The following is a 27,797-nucleotide window of genomic DNA, read 5'->3' on the forward strand; positions in this document are numbered from 1 at the left end:
AGAAGTGCAGGTAGGATGGGGAAGTGATAGGAACACGTTATCACAGTTTAAAATTTTTAAAAAACAAAGTTATGCATTCTCCCGGCTTCCGCCTCAGGAGTCCAATAGCTAATGAAGCGCCTCGCTTCAGCGCTCGCTATATATACACAAGAGGTCGAGGGGGCGTGGCCAACAGAGTGGGCGTGTCTGTGGCGCGCCTCGCGCTCGAGAATGGCGGCTGGAGGTGAGGGGTCGTTGCAGCGTGGAGCGCTGTTTAGAGAGAAGCCAAGAAGTGCAGGTAGGATGGGGAAGTGATAGGAACACGTTATCACAGTTTAAAATTTTTAAAAAACAAAGTTATGCATTCTCCCGGCTTCCGCCTCAGGAGTCCAATAGCTAATGAAGCGCCTCGCTTCAGCGCTCGCTATATATACACAAGAGGTCGAGGGGGCGTGGCCAACAGAGTGGGCGTGTCTGTGGCGCGCCTCGCGCTCGAGAATGGCGGCTGGAGGTGAGGGGTCGTTGCAGCGTGGAGCGCTGTTTAGAGAGAAGCCAAGAAGTGCAGGTAGGATGGGGAAGTGATAGGAACACGTTATCACAGTTTAAAATTTTTAAAAAACAAAGTTATGCATTCTCCCGGCTTCCGCCTCAGGAGTCCAATAGCTAATGAAGCGCCTCGCTTCAGCGCTCGCTATATATACACAAGAGGTCGAGGGGGCGTGGCCAACAGAGTGGGCGTGTCTGTGGCGCGCCTCGCGCTCGAGAATGGCGGCTGGAGGTGAGGGGTCGTTGCAGCGTGGAGCGCTGTTTAGAGATCACCTCAGTTTCCTCCCCAATTCTTCACACCGGTAGGCGTAAATACTTCGGTATACTATCAACACACAGTACAGGTCAGTAGTTGTATGGTATAAACGCCTACTAACACTTCTTGCACATTTATGCTACAAATACCACACCACATCACTTTACAGCAATTACCTCACAGTTTAGACTTTCGGTTTCATATCAGAGTGTAGCACCATATCATATCAGCACCATGTCACTCTGAGCACTTTTCAGACCGGTACAGTGACTACTTCGCTACCAGCTCCCCCACAAAGCTTACAGTGCTCCTACCCGCCTTTCCTACTTTTTTTACCCTTTTTCCCCTTACTCGCTTCAACAGAATCACAAAATAGCGGCCAACACTTCCTAGATGCAACACCATCACAGCCAATAAGCAGCAAGCTCCTGTTCGTAATGCCTCAGCCAATCAGATGGCAGAATTCCCAAATATCGATATCTGTAGATTTTGCAATTTCTCAAAAACTAATGAACGGATTTACACCAAATAAACAAAAGCATGCTTTCTACACCAAGACCCTTCTCCCTGCCAAATCTGGGATAATTAAGTTTACCCGTTCGCCCTGTAGCCTTGTCTAAACTTTCCTATGGAAATTAAAATGGAGAAAACACGTTTTGGGCCCCCCCTTTTATCGCGGCTCCCCCTTGACGATCACCCCCAAACTTTCAACCTAGGAGCTGATATGAAGAAATAATTAGTTTTCAAAATTTCATTAAGATTCATCAAATGACGCCAAAGTTATAAGCAAAACAAATAAATGCTCTTCCTACGGAAACTCGGTCCTAACTCTATAACTACCTACTGGCAACCGCCAGTAGGTAATAAAGAACAAATTAGAATAGTTCCTGGATTCTTTTAGCTTTCACAACGTCTCTCTATCACGGTCTTTCTAATTTTCCATATAAACAATTTTATTCATATTCAAGTACACGTAGAAGTCAGAAATGCAACATATTCTATCAACACTTTCCAAAACATTCTACAACACGTGGAGGTTAATAGTTCATCAATTTTTTTTAAACCTAACGATATTTTTGCAACATTTTCTCAAACATTTAACGGCACGTGCAGGTTAAAAGTTCACAATGGTTTTAAGTTCGAACAATGCATTCCAAATGCAAGTAGCAGGTGTGGTTGAGTTGATCAAATTGTATCCTATAATATGTACTCAACATTCAAACTGCTTTTTCTTAACCAATCACAAGATGCTCTTCCACAAAACGAATGTGCACCCTACTTTTAAAAAACAATTTTCATCTCCCAATCACCTACCATTTTGTATGCTAAAAGAAACTAGTTCTTCATCTTTAAACATACCACTTATTCTACGAAGGAACTGCATGAGCTACATACATCTTTCCATACCTTCCAGCCATACCTTCAAAATGCTAGTGTGGATCGAAGGACACAGCTATGTTTTCTGGTGCAAGAGGTATGCAGAACAGAGACGTATTGACTTAGACCTAGGTTTACAAACTGTGGACATTACATGGTTTAGACAGAGAGGATTGAAGTGGCACCAATTGTTGCCTTTGGTTAAAACCTGTTTGCATATCCAACATCCTGACCTCATGATTGTGCACTGTGGTGGAAACTATCTACGCACATTGACTGGGGTAGGTTTGGAAATGCTTATGAAGGACACCTTTGGACAACTGATGTTACATTTGCCTCTAACTGTCTTTGTATATTCCAATATATGCCAAAGACATAAGTGGAAATGGTCCAAACAATGTTGTCCTCAGATTGAAAATTAACAAAGCTGTGTTTGCATACCTCAGAGACCACAAAATGGGCTCCATCTACAACAACATACGTTTTGATATGGCTGATATATACAGAGGTGATGGAGTACACTTCACAGATCAGGGAAACCGAGTTTACCTGAATAACTTGACGCTGTGCATCCGCACTTATATGTAGCTCCAACTAATGAACACAAGGCCGCTTTTTAAAGCCACCCTATAGCTTATAACTTAGGCCTGCTATTCTAGGGCCAGATACCAAAAACTCCCGGACCATCGCCAAAATGTATTCTTCACACAGCAGTGGCGCAGCAGCCAGACCATCTCACTTTGCAGCACAGACCTCTCGCTTTGATCCCCGTCTCTACTCACCCATAAGAGTGAGTAGTTTGCACTTTACAAATACCGTATTGATTTACCTTTGCACTCCCTATACAACACCACCTAAGCACCATATACGAGTTGAGCATGTGTGGCACAGCGCCCAGAGCACATGACTTCACAGCATAGCACAGCACTCACAGTTAAGGCTCATGGTTTCATCCCCGAGTCCAGCAGCAGCTCAATTTAACAGCATGACAATCTACGCAATACCTCACTTAATTTCCGTACCCCCACTTTCAGACCGGTAGGGATCAGTAGTTCAACGACTTTACCCCGAGTCCGTCAGCAGCTCAGCTTACGCGTCCAGCGCCATCAGACCCGTAGGAGTGAGTAGTTGGCACTTCAAAAATACCGAATTGATTTGATACGCGCAAATTTACCTTCGCACTCACTCTCGAAAACCCCCTAAGCACCATACACAAGCTACAATGTTCGAAACAAAACTTCCTCTGAGTAGCTATAACTAGATGCTGACACTACTTGCATAGGTATGGCACAGCGCCTAGAGCACATGGGTTAACAGCATAGCACACAGTTTTGGCTCAAGCTTTCATCCTCAAGTCCCGCCGCAGCTCAGCTTAGCACCATGAGACTCTAGACAAATTTTCCGTATCCCAGAACTTTCAGGCCAGAACGGGTCAGTAGTTCATCCTAATAGCCATAAACACATGCGGACACTACTTCCACAGGTGTAGTGCAGCAGCCTCGGCTCATGACTTCACAGCATAAGACACACAATTTGAGCTTACGCTTTAATCCCAGGGTCCCGCACCAGCTCACCTTCGCACCAACAGACTCTAGGCAATATTTCACTTAATTTCCGTAACCCACCACTTTCACTCCGGTAGGGGTGAACACTTCGCTCCCCCCGCCAACCCCCCTGTATAGCACACCCTAAACACCCCACAGAGGTCACAGTGCTCCTACCTTCCTATTTCCCACTTTTTTCACCCTTTTTTCCCCTTACTCGCTTCAACGGAATCACAAAATGGCGGCCAACACTTCCTAGTTGCATCCGCTTGCCCCGCTCGCAGCCAATAAGTCAAGCCCTGATCTTTGGACTGGGTAAGAGTGGTCTGCTTAATTCAGACACTCTGTTCATCACCACCCCATTTTCTGAATCATTTTGTCCACCATAAGCGTGGAAGGGTATACTCAGATGTGAGTCCCTTGCTCATTGCACCATCAGGATACAAGCAAGCCGGGCCGACGACGGCTGAAATGCCAGAAACCGGTCCCCGGAAGCTTGTTTCCTTCCCAGTATAAGAATTGGCTTGGTAGTTTGGTTTGCCCTGTTCCCATCATGCACTGGGACAGGAACAGACTAATTTGCATGTAGCCAGGTTCTGAGCTGGGATGGTGCAGTGAGCTAAAAAACTGTGATGGATCAAGCCCTGATCTTTGGACTGGGTAAGAGTGGTCAGCTTAATTCAGACACTGTTCATCACCACCCCCTTTTCTGAATCATTTTGTCCACCATAAGCGTGGAAGGGTATACTCAGATGTGAGTCCCTTGCTCATTGCACCATCAGGATTCAAGCAAGCCGGGCCGACGACGGCTGAAATGCCAGAAACCGGTCCCCGGAAGCTTGTTTCCTTCCCAGTATAAGAATTGGCTTGGTAGTTTGGTTTGCCCTGTTCCCATCATGCACTGGGACAGGAACAGACTAATTTGCATGTAGCCAGGTTCTGAGCTGGGATGGTGCAGTGAGCTAAAAAACGGTGATGGATCAAGCCCTGATCTTTGGACTGGGTAAGAGTGGTCTGCTTAATTCAGACACTCTGTTCATCACCACCCCCTTTTCTGAATCATTTTGTCCACCATAAGCGTGGAAGGGTATACTCAGATGTGAGTCCCTTGCTCATTGCACCAGCAGGATTCAAGCAAGCCGGGCCGACGACGGCTGAAATGCCAGAAACCGGTCCCCGGAAGCTTGTTTCCTTCCCAGTATAAGAATTGGCTTGGTAGTTTGGTTTGCCCTGTTCCCATCATGCACTGGGACAGGAACAGACTAATTTGCATGTAGCCAGGTTCTGAGCTGGGATGGTGCAGTGAGCTAAAAAACGGTGATGGATCAAGCCCTGATCTTTGGACTGGGTAAGAGTGGTCTGCTTAATTCAGACACTCTGTTCATCACCACCCCCTTTTCTGAATCGCAGCCAATAAGCAGCAAAGCACATGCTTGTAACACCTCAGCCAATCAGTTGGCAGAATTCCCAAATATTGATCTCTGTAAATTTCGATATTTCTCAAAAACTACTGAACAGATTTACACCAAATAAACAAAAGCGTGCTTTCTAGGCCATATTTGGGGTAATTCCGTTCACCCGTTCGACCTGTAGCCTTGTCTAAAATTTCCTATGGAAATTAACATGAAGAAGAAAAAATTTGGGACCCCCCTTTTTTCTCAGCCCCCCTTGACGAATCACCCCAAACTTTCAACATAGAAGCTGATATCAACATAGAACTAGTTTTGAAGATTTCACGAAGATTCGTCAATCGATGCCAAAGTTATTTGGAATAGAATGTTGCCATGATGTGACTTATTTTTCTGCAACATGCACTTTATTTGAAAGACATCGAGACTGTGATTAAAAAAACGCTATTCAGCATAATTAACATTTTACACAGTTCAGATGTTATTTTAACAATCTTGGTGCTTGCTGGGTATATTATTCATCTGCCCGAGTCACATGATCACTTGGTAAAAAGCACAGAGTAATTAGCACTACAATATTGCTCACCTGTGAACAAGGCTATTTTGTTGAAACGCGTAAGGACTGACATGTTGCCAACCCATTTGAAATAAATGTCAGAAAGTCAGTGAGTTGTGGCTTCTCCATCCATTGGTGTTTGTCGGCGGGAAGCAGTTTACGAGATCCTCCATTCCCGTTTTTTAAGCTGCCCTGCAGGGACGGGGGCTCCCGACATTTGGGGAGTTTGTGTAGTGGAGATATACATACATACATACATACATACATACATACATACATATATATATATATATATTAAACACAAAACAGGTAAGCCACACGAAGTGAAGCCTCAAGAAGTTCGTAAATATTTGCATTTATTGGTTCCACAGCTTGCCAGCAGACAGTCAAAACCCTTGCAGTCTTCAGTAAAATTAATCAGCCTGACGCGTTTCAGGAACTCTGTCCTTTCATCAGAGGCATGTTCAGAAAGATTACGGAGCAGTTTGTGGGCGCGCACATTCATTAATTATTAGTACCTGCCTCAGTGGGCGTGGTTTTCCGCTAGGCCTTCTGGTACTAGTAGTGCGTGTACCATCTTCCCCAGGTGGGGCACTTGTAATCCCTCAAACTTTAGAACAGTTTTCATCCAAGAGGAAAGAAGCTATGCACTGGATGCCGTCTGCCCTGCTTTGTAGCTGTGAAATCATGCCCAAGACAGCACCACCTAAATTGGCGCCGTACTTGTCTTCTTTTCAATGTTACAAGCCGAGATTCACAGCCTGCATGAACCCGCCTCCAAGCGGTGAGCTTCTCTTCACGGCCTGGCAACGGCCGTATTTCAATTAAACACACAACAGGTAAGCCACAGGAAGAGAAGCCTCAAGAAGTTCGTAAATATTCGCATTTATTGGTTCCACAGCTTGCCAGCAGACAGTCAAAACCCTTGCAGTCTTCAGTAAAATAAATCAGCCTGACGCGTTTCAGGAACTCTGTCCTTTCATCAGAGGCATGTTCAGAAAGATTACGGAGCAGTTTGTGGGCGCGCACATTCATTAATTATTAGTACCTGCCTCAGTGGGCGTGGTTTTCCGCTAGGCCTTCTGGTCCCCACGCCCACTGAGGCAGGTACTAATAATTAATGAATGTGCGCGCCCACAAACTGCTCCGTAATCTTTCTGAACATGCCTCTGATGAAAGGACAGAGTTCCTGAAACGCGTCAGGCTGATTTATTTTACTGAAGACTGCAAGGGTTTTGACTGTCTGCTGGCAAGCTGTGGAACCAATAAATGCGAATATTTACGAACTTCTTGAGGCTTCTCTTCGTGTGGCTTACCTGTTGTGTGTTATATATATATATATATATATATATATATACACATATATATACATACATATACATACATACATACAGATACAATTCTGCTTTAATTTTGGACTGGTAAATGAAAAAAAAGCATGTGCATCATTTTGTTTTTGTTGTCTGCATGCGTGGTGCACATGCATGCAAAATCACGTGACCCCAGAATCATGCTGCCTCATTTTTGGTTCAGCTTTAGCCAAGCTGCACAGCATCGGTGATGCTGTACAGCATTGCTAAAAGTCAATGGAAAAGCAAGTTGGTCCCAAAGACGAGACAGATTGACTAACGCTTGTTACTTTTTCAGTCAGCAGTCCATGGATGCTTTCTAGCTATCTCAATCTTGTGCTGCTTCCATCTTAAAAAAATTGCTGCCCCACTGTGTTGTTTCACACCCTCTCCAACTTGCCTGTATAAGCACAGAAACTGTTATTTTTGCTAGGATATGGTTGCCGAGCAAAATGTAAAGGTTATTTTTGCTTTAGCTTCAAAATACATTGTATGAAACCACAAGCTTTGGCTCACTAAGGCTTTTATTACACAGGGGTGAGGACTATCTGCAGTCCTCGGAGGCAAAAGGTATACTTAGTATGATGCTTCCCCAGGAGGCCCATGATCTGCTCCTCTGGGCAACTGAAGAAAGCAAATGGCTGTAAATTAGGCCGTGGCAAGAGTTTCTCTTTACATTCCGACACCCCCTTATTCTTTGTAAATTATGTTCACAGTTTCCAGAGTGAAAAGCACTTCAGAAATAAAGCATGTCATTTATAACGTTTAAAACATTGTATGCTCTGCACTCGCATTAAAAAGAAGCCAACTATTAGCTTTGCCAATGCTTGTTCCTCTTAAGAGATTACTCACCCACAATTTCAGTTGCCAGCTGAGCTGCCTTCTGCTCAAACAAATCTTTCATCTGCTTTATATTAAAGTTTTCAGTGTGTGACTCCTCCAACTGCACTTGTAAAGACTGCAACTCTGCTGAAAAGTAATAAAATCCAATATATGAATAACATTTGACAATCGTACTTGAAATATAAATGTACTAAGGTGTCTTTAATGCATTCGAACAGGAGGTTTGACCGAGTTAAATGACAACGTCACTTCGGCAGCTTTGCACAAATTGTCAATATCGGTCACAACAGAAAAAAAGAATTGTGTGTATGCACTCCAAAGGCGTCAAAGTCCTATAGAAAAAATGCATTGTTGACACTATCTGTGTGCTTGAATGCCAGATTCATGACAGAAGCATGATACTACTTTCAACGGATGTATCGGACCACAAGCATTTACCCGTCAAGAAGGGCCTGGAAGCTACGACAAACAGTACATCAACACAATATTAAAGATCCACAGTTAAACCAAATGCAATTTCATTTCACATTCTGCACTCAAAATAATACGCCACCTGAGTGGCTCTCACTAGTGGCACAGAGCTGCTGTACTTTCAACTGCAAGACGTAGCCTGCCTTGCAGAAGATACCAAAAGGCCTTCAACAAAATTAGCATTCATGGTACTCTCCGGAGTGACTACATCCAGGTCTGGTAAGGTGGACGTTTCCATGACTGGCATAACTGATACGTTTGGATCTAACAGTATCACTACAGCAAACATTCTGCTACATCTAACTACCTCGAACCCCTCAAGAATTACAACTAAAGCCCGGGAGACCTTTCAAACAGATTAAGCTGATGCCTAACTGAGATCCAAGCCACGATTTGTTCAAAATCAATTTCACATTTTTAAACACCGTGGGCATGCCTATAGACACTTCGCCACGTAGCCCAAGAAATGCATTTTGCTATGAAAAGATGCCCATCACGTTCAACAACCTGACAATGAGTCCTCCAACAACTAGCATTTGCTCAAAAAGTAACAGCCCTCCACTGATTATAATGAGGATAAGGCTATGACAACACCTCACACCAGCATCTACCATGTTATCGAAAATTGCAACTTCAGGACATAAAACAGCAAGCAGCATGCTTATCTAGCACTTAGCATGGCAATCACTGCCTATCTATCAGCAACAACAAAAAACTCCATCAAAGTCATCTTCTTGACACAAGATCCTACACAGAACAATACAAGATTTCCTACAAGACAAATGAATAAAGTAGCTCAGATTTTTAGGGGCATTGCCACCAATTCAAATAAAATGTACACAAGAGGCTGCTCCTTCTTGCTATTAACTGCCTCCCTGGCCAGATGTGAAAGACAGTAGGCCATCTAGGGCTCAGAATGAACGGGGCTTTCCCAACCGGAGTTAATCATGATATAAACCCATCACACACGCTTTTATAAAATATAAATGCAGAACTAGTAGGGAACAGCCATTAGCTTTACTTAGCCCATCTTAAAACAAAGCGTTTTCTCAAGGCACACTATCAAGATTACAGACTACCTTGAGTTCAGGAAACTCAAAATGTTGCCATGCCCCACCACACCATGCACAGCACCACTTAACGACGTAAAAGCTGAAAGATACATACACACACACACACACACACACACATAAATATACATGCATATATAAAGATACATATACACGCACACACATATATACACTCACACATACACACATATCACATACGTATATATGCATACATACACATATGCACACACATATACACAAACATATACACACACATATATACACACACATATATACACACATACGCACGCACATGCACACACACATGCACACACACAAATGCACGCACACAAATGCACGCACACAAATGCACGCACACACGTGCACACACACATATGCACACAAAGCTGTTATGGCAATACACAAACACGCTGCATCTGTGCATAAACTAGCATTTTTGGGCTTTAGTAATGGACAAACACACATGCCGGTGCCAGTGTGCGCTCTAGTGACAAGAAATGTTAACAGATGCTACATCCAATATAGCTCCTAACATCCACACACGGATACAAACTTCGAACAGACAACCACAAAAATAGTTGGATTGGAAACACTGGGGCAATAAAAAAAAAAAACAGAGCCACAAAGATGACAACACACAGAATAACATAACATTGAAACCAAGAGTCAAAGGCCACATGAGACACAGAAATGAGCTTGAAAAACAAAAGGCAAAGACTTAGACATGGAAACCTTGATAAGGGGACTCATCACAAAGAACATTTTACATAAGGACATAGGGATGCTGAAATGGACACCAAAATATAGGACATAGGGGATCAAATAGGGTCCACGTTGAGAAGAATAAAACATGCCACAGAATCTACAGGTACACTTATGGAAGGTCTACGACACGAGAAGCACAAACAAGGATACAGTAACAGTCTTACAAATATGCCAATACTGGCACCTATAAACAAGGGAATGTATAGTTGTGTAGATCATGCCCCGCCACAGACAAACAAACACTGTCTGGCATAGTCAACTAATTTATTTTAATTGTGGAGCAATACATTTCTACATGCCTGTGTTTGCATGTATGGTCACATTAAAGCCAGACCTATTGTCTTTGTCAATGCTGGGTAGTGGCTGATGTGGTAGTCATGTGGTATTGGGGATGGTCTTATTGTTGGTGCGGTTACTAATGGCGGTATTGCTGGTATTGGTATTCATGGGGAAAATGATAGTGCCATTGGTAATATTACAGTGGTAGTGGTGTGACTGGCAGAGGTGGTGAGGTATTGATGGCCGTACTGGCGGTGGTATTGTATTTTTGGTGGTGCTAGGTGTGGTGTAAGGGGTGGAGGTATTGGTACTGGTGGAATTTGACTTGGTGGCTGTGAGAACGTGTTTTTTTTTTTTTAAAGGCTTAGCCCCCCACTTCTTGCCTGAAAAATGATGAGGTTTTGATTGAAACTGGGATTCCAAGACAACTTGTGGTCAAGACTGTGGGTCACTGGGAGACTAAACTTGAGAGTAGTTGTAAAAATAAGAAAAATGCCTCTAGCCAACCTGCAGTACATGCCTTTGCTAATGTCTAGATGGGTTCGAAGGTGTAGCCTGACAAGGTCAGTGATCCCACTTAGGCAACCGTAGGAGGGGTAGACTTAACCTGTGCTGCCTGGCCCAATATTATGCAAACATACAGGCAGTATCCCTTGATTAATGGGACCAGAGTAGAGGCCCCTTATGTATACTATGTCTAGTTTCACCATGGTGGCAGAGCAACTGGTTCACTCAGAACAATTCCTGATTAGAAGGACATATCCAGTCACCAATGCTCACAAGGGAACAACGATACATCCCATGGCTATGGTATCTTTTGACTGGGGTGGTGAGAAGTTGGTCAGAAGGAACTGGCTGTGTCCTCATCCATCCCTGTAGACTGTCTGCTAGGACATTATCTGGATACTTCCCTTGGGCTGAAGTCAAACTAAGGACCCATGCAGGAATGCTAGGGATCCCAGACTGGGTTTCTGTAAAAACCAAAGGGCAGAACCCAGAGTGAAAAAAATGCTGAATCCTGAAGGAGTGGACCAGCCATCAAAGAGAAAAGGCAAGAAGATTGGGGGACTAAACAGATTTCAGGTCAGGACCCCTCTTCCCAGAAAGAGGACCTGTTAGTCCCAGAGGGAGTGGAGTGTGAGGAGCTGAGCCTTACACCGCAGAGCGCTTGGGCCCATGGTGACCGTCCCACTCTTGAAAGGATGAGGCAGTAAGGTGCAGCACAGGTAAAGGGAGGCATCACTAGATCCCAGAGGGGCTATTGGGAGGATGGGTTCCTATTCACAGAGGCCAGAGACCCCAAACCTGGTGCAACCAGGAGAGTGGTAGTACCTCAGATGTTTAGAGTTCCTTGTCACTTTGGCCCGTGATATCCCCTTAGCTGGGTACCTTGGTCAAGATAAACATGTAATAGATTAGTCAATCATTTCTACTGGCCAGAGATGTCCCAGAAGGTGAAGGACTTTTATCAGTACTGCGTCTCCTTCCAAGCCAGTGGTAAGGCTGGAGGCCACCTGAAGGCCCCCTAAATTCCACTTTGTCGTTGGGGTACCCTTTGAAAGAATAGGGGTCGACATTGTTGGCCCCTAGACCCTCAAACAGCCTCAGGGAACAGATCTATTCTGGTGGTAGTGGATCATGCCAACTCCAGAAGCTATTACCCTACGTCAAACACTGCCCCTGCAGTAGCCAAGGCCCTCCTTTGTATGTTTATCAGGCTTGGTTTCTTAAAGAGATGGCGGCTGACAGACAGAGGTACAAACTTCATGTCTGCATAATTAAAACACATATGGAAGGAGTCTGGAGCGACATACAAGTTCACTACCGCATACCACCCACAAACCAATGGCTTGGTTGAAAGATTTAACCAGACATTGAAAAGCATGATTGATGGACTCCCTGAAAAACTCAGAAGGAGATGGGATGCCTCACTTCCGTGTCTGTGTTTTGCCTACAGGAAGTGCCACAGAAGAGTGTTGTCCCTTCCACTCCCCACTGAACTTCCATTTGGGCATCCTGTAAGGGATTCACTGAGTGTTGTGATGGAACGAAGGGGAAAACCGCTCAAAGAGCCAAAGGAAGACAGTGGATTATGTGCTTGGCCTTCGCTCCTGGATGGCTGAGTACATGGAAAAAACTAACCATAACCTTCAGGCCAGCCAGGAGCTCCAGAAGCAATGGTATGACCAACAGGCTGCCATGGCGGAGTGCCAGCCAGGGCAAAAGGTATGGGTGCTGGAGACTGTGGCCCCTAGGGCCCTCCAGCACAAGTAGAGTGGGCCCTACCCAGTCCTTGAAAGAAAAGTGGAAGTTACCTATTCGGTGAACCTTGGTAGTTGCAAATATTTCAAAAGGGTTATACATGTCAACCGCCTGAAGCCCTTCTATGATCGAGCTGATGTGACCATGCTCATGGCTACAGAGGAGGGACAGGAAGCTGGGAGTGGATCACTCCCTCATCTCCTCTCCAGCAATCTAAAAGAGGAGTCTGTTGATGGAGCGGTCTTGTCAGACACCCTCACTGACTAACATCAGGTTGGTTGCAGGCAAGTCCTAAAGCAGTATGCTGAGCCCTTCTCTCTGACCCCTGGTCAGACTTGCTGGTGCACACTTGATGTGCACACTGGTGACAGCCTACCTGTGAAAAACACACTTTACAGGCAGTCTTATCAAGTCAGAGAGAGCATCCAAGCAGAAGTAATTAAGATGCTGAAATTGGTGTCATTGAACCCTCAGAGAGCCCACTGGGTCAGCCCAGCTGTATTAGTCCCTAAACCTCACGCGAAGGGTGAAAAAAAAATGAGGTTTTCTGTGGACACAAGGGGTCTCAATGCTGTGACAGACTCATGAACATCCAATTCCTAGAGCAGATGAATGGATTGACAGGTTGGTGGCAGCCAAATACCGAGGACAGATAGTTCTGACCCATAAAGACAAAACTGCATTCTCCATTCCAAGTGGGCACTTTCAGATTACTGTGATGCCTTTTGGATTAAGGAACGCCCCTGCCACCTTCCAGAGGTTGGTGAATGAAGTCCTTGCTGGATTGGAATCCTTTAGAGCAGCTTATCTAAATGATATTGCAGTCTATTGCTACACCTGGCATAATCACCTGTTCAACCTTGGGATGGTTCTTGAGGCTCTGAAAAGGGCAGGGCTCAGTATCAAGGCAAGCAAGTGCCAGATTGGGCAGGGAAAGGTTGTGTATTTGGGCTACCTGGTAGGTGGGGGCCAAGTTCAGCCACTACAACCCAAAGTCCAGACAATTCTGGACTGGAAAGCTCCAAGAACCCAGACCCAAGCCAGGGAATTCCTTGGCTTCACTGGGTATTACAAGAGGTTTGTGAAGGATTACGGGTCCATTGTGGTCCCCCTCACAGAACTCACCTCCGAGAAGATGACTAGAAAGCGAACTCGACAGTGAGCTGTCAAAAGGCTTTTGACACACTGAAGGATGCAAAGTGCTTTGCGCCAGTCATGAAAGCTCCAGATTACTCCAAGCAGTTCATTGTGAAGACAGATGCCCCTAAGCATGGGATAGGAGCAGTACTAGCCCAAACAAATGATGAAGGACATGACCAACCTATTGCTGTGTTAGAGAGGGAAGCTTTTGCTGTGGTCTGGGTCTTAAAGAAGTTGAGGCACACAACTTCCTAGTTCAGACATTCCACAGGCCTCTCGGATGGCTACAACAAATGAAATGTGAAAACCCCAAACTGTTAAGGTGGTCTATAACCCTACAGGGAATGGATTATACAGTGGAACACAGACCTGGGACTGCCCATGCCAATGCAGATGGCCTTTTCAGGTTCTTCCACTTACAAGACGAAGACTCTCCACGGGAAGGCTAGTTTCATCCTCTTTCATTGGAAGTGGGGTATTGTGGGAAAGTGCCTCTTTTAACATGGTTAGTCCCCTACTTTTGGACGGGAAATGATGTGGTTTTGACTAAGTGCACAGGGTCGCTGCCAACCAGGTCCCATGTGCTATAGCTCCTACCCTAAAACAGTACGATGATTGGGAACTTTAGACCCCCCTGTAAGTCCCTAGTAAATGGTCCCCCAGGTTCCTATAGCATTGGGACTGAAGAGGGTCCCCTAGACACCCCTCACCAAGGGCATGCAAACTGCCACTGCAGTCTGCATGTCTAGGTGCAGACAGTAAAATAAAGTCGACATAGCACACTGTGTCATGTCAAAGCAGCACTTCCAGACTACCTACAAAGCCCGAACGCCGTACAGCCACCCCAGCAAGAAAGAAGGAGAACCAGTGGCTGATTTGGCACCAGCCCTGCTTGCCTGCATATTGCCTTTTGCCCTCGCTTCATAAGTCAGCTCGTCCTGCAGGCTCTCCGACCTCCAAAACCCCCAAAAGCCTGCCATCTATAATGATCTAGAAACTGCTGTCGAAGAGGACATGTCAAATAAGAAACCCACTTTAAAACCAAAGAGCTCTGACCTGAGGAACCACAAAACCGCATTTGGACCCACCTCTGCACCAAACGACGAAGGCCTGAGTCCAAATGGGCCACCAGTCCTGCAAAGGTTCCTCAGCGATTCTGAGCCAGAGTCCACCGTAGGTTGACCCCTTCCAGACTAACTCGACGCCTGCAGTCTCAATCCTAAAACTCTGCTTGACTGAGACCTGCCTGGTAACCTGTTCCAGACGTCAAAGGCCACCCCTGCACCGGAAGCCAGTGGGCCATGGGGAGCATGACCAACGGTGTCCCTATATCCCCTAACATTAGAACTTACCTTTGCAGCTGTGGGTTTTCTCCGTTCAGCTTCCTAGGCAGAGCCTGCAGCCTTCTTCCAAAATGGATCCCTTCCATTGATTTGCAAAAGGAACAAGTCGCTCTGTTGGTACTCTGCACCCACCCACCTTGTGCCGCTGAGGGTCTAAGTTTGATGCTGCCTTGTGGGCCCCCTGTGTTTACCTTAACTCCTGGAGATTGACCCCTGACACCGCTTTACTTACCTGTGTGAACCGCAACTTCAATCACCCCCAGTCTCCATTGGTTAACATGGGTGCACGACCCAGAGTTTGACATATGCACCCAAGCGTCCCTGTGCCGCTGGTGGTGATCTCTTGGAACTAATCTTAACCTTGCCTGGTGTCGCCCCGAAACCCTGAAGACTGGATCTGTAAATGGTGTACTTACCTTCAAAACTGCATTCTTGTTTTCTTACTGTTAGAAGGCGGGCCGATCCCTGGGGTACAGAGAGCGTAACACTGCCCACCCAAAGACCCACCTCTCCTAGGACCGTTGCCGAGCACAGGCGTGAGGCCCTTCTGCGAGGGCTTCTATCTTGGATCAGACCAGCAGAGCTTTCACCGCACTACAAATGGGACACCACACAGTTGACTGAAATCGTACTTTCTTTATCTAGCAATCACGGGGGGCATATAGCAGTAAATATTTACAAGCAGATCGAGGGATTGCAAAGTCTCGGATGGGGGAAGAATGGGGATGCCGGACAGTCACGGTATTGGCTTAAGGCAGGGTGTACCCGGCGCACAGCTCTCAATCCTCGAGCCGGGGGGACACGGTAGATAAAGACGAGGGAGCCGCGACAGCGTCCGCAGGCTCCAGTGTTCTCACAATATGTCTTGTTCTGTGAAGCAGAGCCGCGACAGCGTCAGCAGGGCTCAAAGGTTCCGGTCAGGGTTTTTCTCGGCGAGGATGAGCCGCGACGGTGTCAGCAGGGCTCAGACGAATCAAAGTTCAGGTTTCGAGTCGGTTCTTCAGGTTGGTTAGCCGCGACCAGGTCAGCTGGGCTTTCTTATCTAGGATCCAACTGCCCACCTACTCCAGAGTAGCCCCCCTTATAGGTCTGCTGTCCTTTGAAGTCCGGGCCCGCTCGTCCAGGGGTCTGGTGCCCGGGGGCTAAGGGATGGGGGCCGTCCAGACACCCAGCAGGGGGGGTGGAGCCAGCTCCGACGGAGGCTGGAAGGCGATCGAAACCATGTGTTAGGGGAAGGCCGGAGGGCCATCGAAACTCCTCCACTCTTGTTCAGTCAAGTGAATCCTTTACCCCCTGGTCCGATCGGGGTGCCTCGATGTCAGGATTGTCACTGGAGCCGGGACTGGGGTTAGGCCAAGGTCATGGAGTCAGGAATCGGAGGGCCCGGGATGGTGGCCGGACCTTCGGGGTTGTGGCGGCATCGGGATGGTCCCAGGAAGGGACAACCGGAGTCTCTTATGGTGCTGGTCCCGTCGAGTTAATAGCTGTTCGGGGGGGGAAGAGGCACCACGCCACGAGGCGGGCCCAACACTTACATTGGTAACAAAAGGAATGGTGACAGCTAACAATGTCTGTAGTCAGGCTTACAATAGACACACAACTCATGTACAAAAACATTGGAGTAAGAACACATCTGTAGGAAAGTGCTCCTTTTTGATATTGTCATTCCCACTTTTTGATGGTATTTGATGCAATTTTGACAGAAGAGCACTGGGTTCCTGCTATCCAGGTCCCATGTGCAAAATCTCTTCCCAATTGTTCCCCCAATTGGAAATACCTTTACCACCACTGTAAGCCCCATCTAAAGGATTCCCCAGGTACCTAGGGCATGGGGAACTAAAGATAGTCCCTAAAGACTGCAGCATATATTGTGTTACCCTAAGGAACCCCTCAGCACACTCATGCAACCTGTCATTGCAGGTTGCACGGCATGGTGCAGAGAAACGTGAAGACATGACTTGGGACACCTCCTGTGTGCCATGCCTGCATGCACTGCACACAATCTAGATAATTTAGATGGGTAACTCCTACACCAGGCCTTGCAGCCCTAAGGAAGGGTGCATTATACCACATGTGTGGCCAGATTTGCATGAGAAGATGTGCCCCTGTGATGTCTAATTGGATTGTTAAGTGAACAGGGAAGCTATTTTTAGCATATGTGCTGGACACAGGTAATTACGAGTTCCCGAGCTACTTGATGGCTTCACTGAAACTTGAGATGTTTGGTATCAAACATCTTGTATTAATAAACACACTGAATCCAGTGATGGATTTATTATTAGATGCACCCAGAGGGTGTCTTAGAGGTGCCCACTGAAAACCTACCAACTACTAGTGTACTGGCTGACTAGTGCAGACCAGCCTGCCACTACTTAGAGGTTTCTGACTCCCTGCAGGTGAGAGCCTGCGCTCGCGGAGGGCAGAAACAATGCCTGCTCCAGCCGGAGGTGTCACCTCCTCCAAGCAGGATAGTTAAGTAATCAGCATATCAAGGCAGGAGGCTTCAAATACCTCTGCCACCCTTAATATGCGAACCAAGGCTTCCCAAGAAAGGGGAAATGCCACCCCATGCGGCTCCAGGACAGGCAGGAAAAGTAGCTAGTTAGGAGGTGTGTTTCGTATCAGGCTAGTTGCACCCTTAAGGTGGGCTACCTGATGTGAACACAAAACTTAGAATTCCACAGACTTGGGTTTTTAGTGGAATTAGGCTCACTGGGTCAGGGTTATTCCCACTTCCCACAGGAAGTGGTCATATATAGGGTGTACAGAAAAGGGGGTGGTGATGAACAGAGTGTCTGAATTAAGCAGACCACTCTTACCCAGTCCAAAGATCAGGGCTTGATCCATCACCGTTATTTATCTCACTGCCCCATCCCAGCTCAGAACCTGGCTGTATGCAAATTAGTCTGTCCCTGGCCCAGTGCATCATGGGAACAGGGCAGACCAAACTACCAAGCCAATTCTTCACCAGAAAGGAGACAAGCTACCGGGGACCGGTTTCTGGCATTTCAGCCTCTTCGGCCCGGCTTGCTTGAATCCTGATGGAGCAGTGAGAAAGGGACTCATGTCTGAGTATACCCTGCCACACCTATAGTGGCCAAAAACGATACAGAAAAGGGGGTGGTGATGAACAGAGTGTCTGAATTAAGCAGACCACTCTTACCCAGTCCAAAGATCAGGGCTTGATCCATCACCGTTATTTATCTCACTGCCCCATCCCAGCTCAGAACCTGGCTATATGCAAATTAGTCTGTCCCTGGCCCAGTGCATCATGGGAACAGGGCAGACCAAACTACCAAGCCAATTCTTCACCAGAAAGGAGACAAGCTACCGGGGACCGGTTTCTGGCATTTCAGCCTCTTCGGCCCGGCTTGCTTGAATCCTGATGGAGCAGTGAGAAAGGGACTCATGTCTGAGTATACCCTGCCACACCTATAGTGGCCAAAAACGATACAGAAAAGGGGGTGGTGATGAACAGAGTGTCTGAATTAAGCAGACCACTCTTACCCAGTCCAAAGAACAGGGCTTGATCCATCACCGTTATTTATCTCACTGCCCCATCCCAGCTCAGAACCTGGCTATATGCAAATTAGTCTGTCCCTGGCCCAGTGCATCATGGGAACAGGGCAGACCAAACTACCAAGCCAATTCTTCACCAGAAAGGAGACAAGCTACCGGGGACCGGTTTCTGGCATTTCAGCCTCTTCGGCCCGGCTTGCTTGAATCCTGATGGAGCAGTGAGAAAGGGACTCATGTCTGAGTATACCCTGCCACACCTATAGTGGCCAAAAACGATACAGAAAAGGGGGTGGTGATGAACAGAGTGTCTGAATTAAGCAGACCACTCTTACCCAGTCCAAAGATCAGGGCTTGATCCATCACCGTTATTTATCTCACTGCCCCATCCCAGCTCAGAACCTGGCTACATGCAAATTAGTCTGTCCCTGGCCCAGTGCATCATGGGAACAGGGCAGACCAAACTACCAAGCCAATTCTTCACCAGAAAGGAGACAAGCTACCGGGGACCGGTTTCTGGCATTTCAGCCTCTTCGGCCCGGCTTGCTTGAATCCTGATGGAGCAGTGAGAAAGGGACTCATGTCTGAGTATACCCTGCCACACCTATAGTGGCCAAAAACGATACAGAAAAGGGGGTGGTGATGAACAGAGTGTCTGAATTAAGCAGACCACTCTTACCCAGTCCAAAGATCAGGGCTTGATCCATCACCGTTATTTATCTCACTGCCCCATCCCAGCTCAGAACCTGGCTATATGCAAATTAGTCTGTCCCTGGCCCAGTGCATCATGGGAACAGGGCAGACCAAACTACCAAGCCAATTCTTCACCAGAAAGGAGACAAGCTACCGGGGACCGGTTTCTGGCATTTCAGCCTCTTCGGCCCGGCTTGCTTGAATCCTGATGGAGCAGTGAGAAAGGGACTCATGTCTGAGTATACCCTGCCACACCTATAGTGGCCAAAAACGATACAGAAAAGGGGGTGGTGATGAACAGAGTGTCTGAATTAAGCAGACCACTCTTACCCAGTCCAAAGATCAGGGCTTGATCCATCACCGTTATTTATCTCACTGCCCCATCCCAGCTCAGAACCTGGCTATATGCAAATTAGTCTGTCCCTGGCCCAGTGCATCATGGGAACAGGGCAGACCAAACTACCAAGCCAATTCTTCACCAGAAAGGAGACAAGCTACCGGGGACCGGTTTCTGGCATTTCAGCCTCTTCGGCCCGGCTTGCTTGAATCCTGATGGAGCAGTGAGAAAGGGACTCATGTCTGAGTATACCCTGCCACACCTATAGTGGCCAAAAACGATACAGAAAAGGGGGTGGTGATGAACAGAGTGTCTGAATTAAGCAGACCACTCTTACCCAGTCCAAAGATCAGGGCTTGATCCATCACCGTTATTTATCTCACTGCCCCATCCCAGCTCAGAACCTGGCTATATGCAAATTAGTCTGTCCCTGGCCCAGTGCATCATGGGAACAGGGCAGACCAAACTACCAAGCCAATTCTTCACCAGAAAGGAGACAAGCTACCGGGGACCGGTTTCTGGCATTTCAGCCTCTTCGGCCCGGCTTGCTTGAATCCTGATGGAGCAGTGAGAAAGGGACTCATGTCTGAGTATACCCTGCCACACCTATAGTGGCCAAAAACGATACAGAAAAGGGGGTGGTGATGAACAGAGTGTCTGAATTAAGCAGACCACTCTTACCCAGTCCAAAGATCAGGGCTTGATCCATCACCGTTATTTATCTCACTGCCCCATCCCAGCTCAGAACCTGGCTACATGCAAATTAGTCTGTCCCTGGCCCAGTGCATCATGGGAACAGGGCAGACCAAACTACCAAGCCAATTCTTCACCAGAAAGGAGACAAGCTACCGGGGACCGGTTTCTGGCATTTCAGCCTCTTCGGCCCGGCTTGCTTGAATCCTGATGGAGCAGTGAGAAAGGGACTCATGTCTGAGTATACCCTGCCACACCTATAGTGGCCAAAAACGATACAGAAAAGGGGGTGGTGATGAACAGAGTGTCTGAATTAAGCAGACCACTCTTACCCAGTCCAAAGATCAGGGCTTGATCCATCACCGTTATTTATCTCACTGCCCCATCCCAGCTCAGAACCTGGCTATATGCAAATTAGTCTGTCCCTGGCCCAGTGCATCATGGGAACAGGGCAGACCAAACTACCAAGCCAATTCTTCACCAGAAAGGAGACAAGCTACCGGGGACCGGTTTCTGGCATTTCAGCCTCTTCGGCCCGGCTTGCTTGAATCCTGATGGAGCAGTGAGAAAGGGACTCATGTCTGAGTATACCCTGCCACACCTATAGTGGCCAAAAACGATACAGAAAAGGGGGTGGTGATGAACAGAGTGTCTGAATTAAGCAGACCACTCTTACCCAGTCCAAAGATCAGGGCTTGATCCATCACCGTTATTTATCTCACTGCCCCATCCCAGCTCAGAACCTGGCTATATGCAAATTAGTCTGTCCCTGGCCCAGTGCATCATGGGAACAGGGCAGACCAAACTACCAAGCCAATTCTTCACCAGAAAGGAGACAAGCTACCGGGGACCGGTTTCTGGCATTTCAGCCTCTTCGGCCCGGCTTGCTTGAATCCTGATGGAGCAGTGAGAAAGGGACTCATGTCTGAGTATACCCTGCCACACCTATAGTGGCCAAAAACGATACAGAAAAGGGGGTGGTGATGAACAGAGTGTCTGAATTAAGCAGACCACTCTTACCCAGTCCAAAGATCAGGGCTTGATCCATCACCGTTATTTATCTCACTGCCCCATCCCAGCTCAGAACCTGGCTATATGCAAATTAGTCTGTCCCTGGCCCAGTGCATCATGGGAACAGGGCAGACCAAACTACCAAGCCAATTCTTCACCAGAAAGGAGACAAGCTACCGGGGACCGGTTTCTGGCATTTCAGCCTCTTCGGCCCGGCTTGCTTGAATCCTGATGGAGCAGTGAGAAAGGGACTCATGTCTGAGTATACCCTGCCACACCTATAGTGGCCAAAAACGATACAGAAAAGGGGGTGGTGATGAACAGAGTGTCTGAATTAAGCAGACCACTCTTACCCAGTCCAAAGATCAGGGCTTGATCCATCACCGTTATTTATCTCACTGCCCCATCCCAGCTCAGAACCTGGCTATATGCAAATTAGTCTGTCCCTGGCCCAGTGCATCATGGGAACAGGGCAGACCAAACTACCAAGCCAATTCTTCACCAGAAAGGAGACAAGCTACCGGGGACCGGTTTCTGGCATTTCAGCCTCTTCGGCCCGGCTTGCTTGAATCCTGATGGAGCAGTGAGAAAGGGACTCATGTCTGAGTATACCCTGCCACACCTATAGTGGCCAAAAACGATACAGAAAAGGGGGTGGTGATGAACAGAGTGTCTGAATTAAGCAGACCACTCTTACCCAGTCCAAAGATCAGGGCTTGATCCATCACCGTTATTTATCTCACTGCCCCATCCCAGCTCAGAACCTGGCTATATGCAAATTAGTCTGTCCCTGGCCCAGTGCATCATGGGAACAGGGCAGACCAAACTACCAAGCCAATTCTTCACCAGAAAGGAGACAAGCTACCGGGGACCGGTTTCTGGCATTTCAGCCTCTTCGGCCCGGCTTGCTTGAATCCTGATGGAGCAGTGAGAAAGGGACTCATGTCTGAGTATACCCTGCCACACCTATAGTGGCCAAAAACGATACAGAAAAGGGGGTGGTGATGAACAGAGTGTCTGAATTAAGCAGACCACTCTTACCCAGTCCAAAGATCAGGGCTTGATCCATCACCGTTATTTATCTCACTGCACTTGAATCCTTCCCAGTACAAGAATTGGCTTGGTAGTTTGGTTTGCCCTGTTCCCATCATGCACTGGGACAGGAACAGGCTAATTTGCATATAGCCAAGTTCTGAGCTGGGATGGTGCAGTGAGCTAAAAAACGGTGATGGATTAAGCCCTGATCTTTGGACTGGGTAAGAGTGGTCTGCTTAATTCAGGCACTCTGTTCATCACCACCCCCTTTTCTGAATCATATATAGGGTGTAGTCACCCTTCATGCCCCTAAACTGAGCATTTAGGAGAAACCCTGATGACAGGAATTCTGATTTGATGAATCCAGAAGAAGAGGACAAAGAAGAGCTGCGAGAAAACGAGAACTGAAGACTGCTGTGATCTTTTGGCATCAAACCCTGCCTGCCTGCACCAGTCTCAACAATCATGACCAAGTGACTCGTCCTGCAGCTGAGCAACTACCAAGAACCCCAGTAGGCTGCCAGCCCTTCACAAATTGCAGGGAACCTCCCTTGGGGTACAGGAGCTACCCACTGCAGTCCGCAGGCACCGAAGAAGCAGAGTCTGGTTTACCGTGTTGCCACTTCCGGCCAGCCCGATGCAGCAGCCCCACAGGAAGAGGTACAAGTACTCTGAAGGTCAGATCAAGCTCCCCACCCAGTGAGAGGACACCAGAACAACACAGCACCAATACCCAGGGTACTGGACACCTTGAAGCAAACAAAGCCCCTAGGAGTCCAATATGGACTCCCACTACACCGAGACCAAGCAGCCATCAAGGGACGTCAGCACCAGAGAGACACATTTACAGAGTGGCTCAGCTGTCCTGATTTCTGCACCATCAACCAGCGAGAATGACAACTGCGAGGACCTAGACGCACAGAGCCCAGCTGACCTATCCACTCTGCACTGGACTGCCCGAACCCGGATACCAACAAACCGGCTGTGCCCCCAAGCTCCCGAACTTGTCCCCAAGTTCCCCTCTGCAGCCTGTTTCCATGTGGCCACCCTTCTTTCCATTGGTGTAGCACGCACAGCTACCAACCAGACAGCAACTTGAACACCCTAGGGAAGGTAACGAATACGTGCTGGTGGTACTTTGCACCTTGGCCCCCTACAAGCCTAAGTACCAAAGGAGACCCCCAGAAACTTACCATAAATAACTGTAAGCAACATAAGCCTTATTCTCCATATAAAAGAACTGCTGCGTAAAGAACACATCTAAGTGAACCTTTTAGTTAACTGTAAAAATCTGTATTTAAGAAGTACTAAATTGATAACGAATTTCTTGGTATCAAAATGTATATAAAAATAAGACGTCATTTTCTAAATTGGTCTCGGGCTTATTCTAGAGTGTGTGTCTCATTTGTTGCCTCCAAGTACAACAAATGCTTAGCACTACCCTCTGATAAGCCTAAACTGCTCTCGCACACTACCACAAAAGACCATTTAGTGTTCTAATTTGTGCCTCTGTAAACCAATAAGGGTTTCCTAGACTCTTTACACAATGTGCCTCATTTGGTCCACTATAAAAAGAGCCAGCTTCCTACAACTTCATAAGGATCTGAAACAAAAACACAGACCAGCTTAAGAGCAATGGGACAAGAAATAAAGCTTCCAATAGTAAAGATAAAGAACACTAGCAATCGCACATAAATGTGACTGTCTTTCAAGGATATCGGAGTAAGGACAGACAAAAACAAACAGACAAGCCCCTCCGTGGCAAGAGTTTATGAAAAAAGGAAAATAATAATTTTACAAGGCTCAACTAAAAATAAAACAACAATAGAAGTATGTAGCAGGGAAATTTGAAGGCACAAAAGCAGAAAGCCACAAACAAAGACAAATGTAATAGCACAGAGTAAGTATTATCACACAACCAAAGTTCAGTAATGCATATTTTATGCTTGAAATAAAATGGATCTGTCTACAGTAATACACTGGGACATGGCAGGCAAGGAGGGACAGGCGACTACCGGTTTTGACACACTTCCAACAAGAAGCCACAACTTGATAATTCCAATTATTTTTTGTGTGTACTTTACAAAGGGTTTAGGTTGTTATGTGTGCAACATAATAATGGAACTACAATAGCTAATATAACCATCTCGGGCATGGTTACTTTTAATTTGGATTCCTTTACTAATATTATTTTTAATTCTTCCCATTGAATACTGCTTTCATTAGTCATGAAGAACTGTTCAGCTCAGTTCATAATCTTTATTCGAACTCCAAGAACTCATAAAAGCACATACACATTTTACACAATTATTATAAAATCCAAGTAAAATCAATTAAGCCGTAGAAACATCAGACAGCTTTACAAATTAGAACTGATTTTATGATGTGTTTTATGAAAACACTTCTTTAATTTGATTTTACTTAACATACGCCCATACAGGAAATGTAACATAACAAGTGTATATTAACAATTTACTTTTCCCCTTGGCTTCTCCCACTCTGGTCTAAGATTATCAATAGCTCTCTTCAACAAGGATCCATCCCCAACGCCCTCAAAGTAGGGCAAGTCACACCGCTACTAAAAAAACCAACAGCAGACCCCACTGATCTAAACAATTACCGCCCTATTACAAACATTCCCACTCTCGCTAAACTGTTGGAAAAATGCGTACAACTACAACTGACTAAACACATAGATAAGTTTGATCTCCTAAACGCTCATCAGTCAGGCTTCCGAGCAGGGCACAGTACCGAAACTGCCATGACTCGCATAGTGGACGATGCCCTCCAAATCCTAGACCAAAACGATACCTGCCTCCTCATCCTTCTGGATCTCTCCTCAGCATTCGATACAGTTAAACATGAGAACTTACTCGAACTGTTAAACACAAGAATGGGCATATCTGGGACTGTTCTAAAGTGGTTCACCTCATTTCTACACAACCGGACACAATGAATCAAAAGCAACAACCTGCTGTCCTCTCCGGTACCTGTATCGCTAGGCGTCCCTCAAGGATCCTCCCTCTCCCCAACACTGTTCAACCTAGTTATGGAACCTCTCACTACGTTGCTACAGGCATCTAATGTGCACTTTCACATGTATGCCGACGACACCCAACTTTATCTCAAAATACAATCTCCCAAGGACATCATGCTGCTGAACACCACGATCAGAAACACCCAATCCTGGCTTGCTGAGAATCACCTCAAACTCAATGCTCTGAAGACCGAGTTCCTCCTGATCTCACCTCCCGCTAAAATATCCACGGCTCAAACATGGCTTAAGCAATTAACGGCTCTAAATGTACAGCCCATCGTAGTAGACTCAGCAAAATCTTTAGGCATAACACTTGACACCAATCTCAACATGCAGCAGCACATCAGCAAGGCAACCAAAGGAGCGAACTTCCAAATCAATACCCTGAGAAAACTTAAACCCTTCCTTCCTGCCAAAGACTTCCAAACTGCAGTACAATCTATAGTCATCCCGCACATAGAATACGGTAGCACTGCCCTCTGCGGGCTCCCCCTAACTACAACGGCACCCCTAAGAGCGTCCCTTAACGCCGCAGCGAGACTCGTCACAGGCTCAAAAAAACACTCGCATATCTCCCCGGACTTTAAATCACTGAACTGGCTACCTTTTGAAGCCAGAATTCAACTGAAAATCGCATGCATGACACACAAGGCTGTGCACCTGAATTCACCCGCCTACCTCACTCAAAAGCTGACAATTTCGGGTGGCTCCCGAACTACGAGAAGCACAAACAATCTTTTGCTGAAACCTCGAAGATTTCGGAAGGAAAAAACTTATAAACGCTCCTTTTCAGGAATGGCACCCAGGATCTGGAACTCACTCCCTCCTGAAACAAGGCTCATCTCCTCCAACACAATCTTTAAGAAAGAAGTTAAAGCGATCCTCATGGCAAAATACACATGACCTATTATTCCGTATCACTCATGAATCTGCTCTGTAAGTCCTGCCCGACCTTGGCCTATTGTACCACCCGTATTATCGAATTACTTAATTGTATACGCTCACTCTTTGTATTTTGTTATAATGTTTGATGCACCTGGTTGATTATGTAGATTGTTATATTGTTGACGAACCTGGTTGACTTTGCACACTTTACCCTCCCCACCTCAACGATCCTTACTTCCCTTCTACTGTCGCACCTGTGGGTCTATACATCCTGCACACACCCACCTCAACTTTGCCCACCTTTAAACTCTAAATATTCTAAACACGCTTAAGCAAGTATATGCTCCTTGTTATTGCACTTTATACTATTGACGCAATTGTTTGTCTATACACAGTGTACCGACACTACCACACCTGTGACCTACCTCATGTCCTTTGACCTACCTATGTAACTAGCACCTTGTACCTAACTACCTCATATATTACTTTGTATATACGCTTTATTACTTTGTATTTTTACTTTGTATTTTTACTTGTAAAGCGCTCCGATATCTGCAAAGATCTTGTTCGCGCTGTATAAAACTTTCAAAATAAATAAATAAACACTGATTACCAGTAGATGCAGGTGTCGAAGTACCATCAATGGTAGATTCCTAGAGAAAACAAATTCAAAAGCAAGTAAACATTGCATTAGTTACTAAATGAAACACCGTCTTAAAGAGCGTATGCAGAGGGAGACCAAACAGTTCTAGTGAGCAGTCTTAGAAACAGACTGTTGTGCGGCAAAGAACATATTCTTTGCTCCTGGACAAGTCAATAGCATGCTGTTACCTTAAACTTACCAGAGGACATTGCACCAAGATGAAGTCGGTGATAAGAATCTCAATAGGACACCGTAGTCAAAAGTGAAATATGGAGAGACAGTATAACAACAGCAGGACAAGTAAGTACCATAGGCTCTGTGAGTTTCCAACCATGTGTAGTCAAGCCATATCTACAGCACAGAGAGTGAAAACCACTGCAATAATATTCCCCAGCCTAAAGAATAGCTCTAGAGTGAGCCTCTTGTGGATTAGTGATATAACAGCAGAGCTGCACACACAACAGTATGGTAAATCTTTTCAAAGAAATCACAATAAATGGGGTTAACAGAACCCAGTTTCTTGAGGTTATTAAATTGATGTGATGCTTAAATGTTGTTAGCTCTATATGTTTGAAGATATTTTTGTTTTTATCTGCCAACTTGTTTTGTCCATTAAAAAAGGGCCATATTATAGCCGAGCTATACCGGCGATTAAAGGCCCGCTCCAGCGTTTCAGCGAGGGCCTTTAACAAGGGATTGAAATCCTCTCGGGTCTGAGAGGCCTTTGTTTAAACAACATTGCAATGTTGCTCTGCGGG

The 27,797-nt window shown here is 46.3% G+C and overlaps 1 protein-coding gene across 1 annotated transcript in view; it reads right to left on the bottom strand.

Moving 5' to 3' along the window:
- EEA1 (early endosome antigen 1) overlaps positions 1–27,797 on the bottom strand; it is a 764,210-nt gene that overhangs the window by 630,864 nt on the left and 105,549 nt on the right. The window contains exons 6-7 of the mRNA XM_078674577.1: positions 27,010–27,049; positions 7,869–7,985 (exon numbers count right to left, since the gene is read on the bottom strand). Coding sequence (XP_078530703.1) covers positions 7,869–7,985; positions 27,010–27,049 — 157 coding nt within the window. The remainder of the gene's footprint in view (positions 1–7,868; positions 7,986–27,009; positions 27,050–27,797) is intronic.

This window comes from Lissotriton helveticus, chromosome 1_1, assembly GCF_964261635.1.
Source record: "Lissotriton helveticus chromosome 1_1, aLisHel1.1, whole genome shotgun sequence".
In the NCBI taxonomy this organism is placed as follows: domain Eukaryota; kingdom Metazoa; phylum Chordata; class Amphibia; order Caudata; family Salamandridae; genus Lissotriton; species Lissotriton helveticus.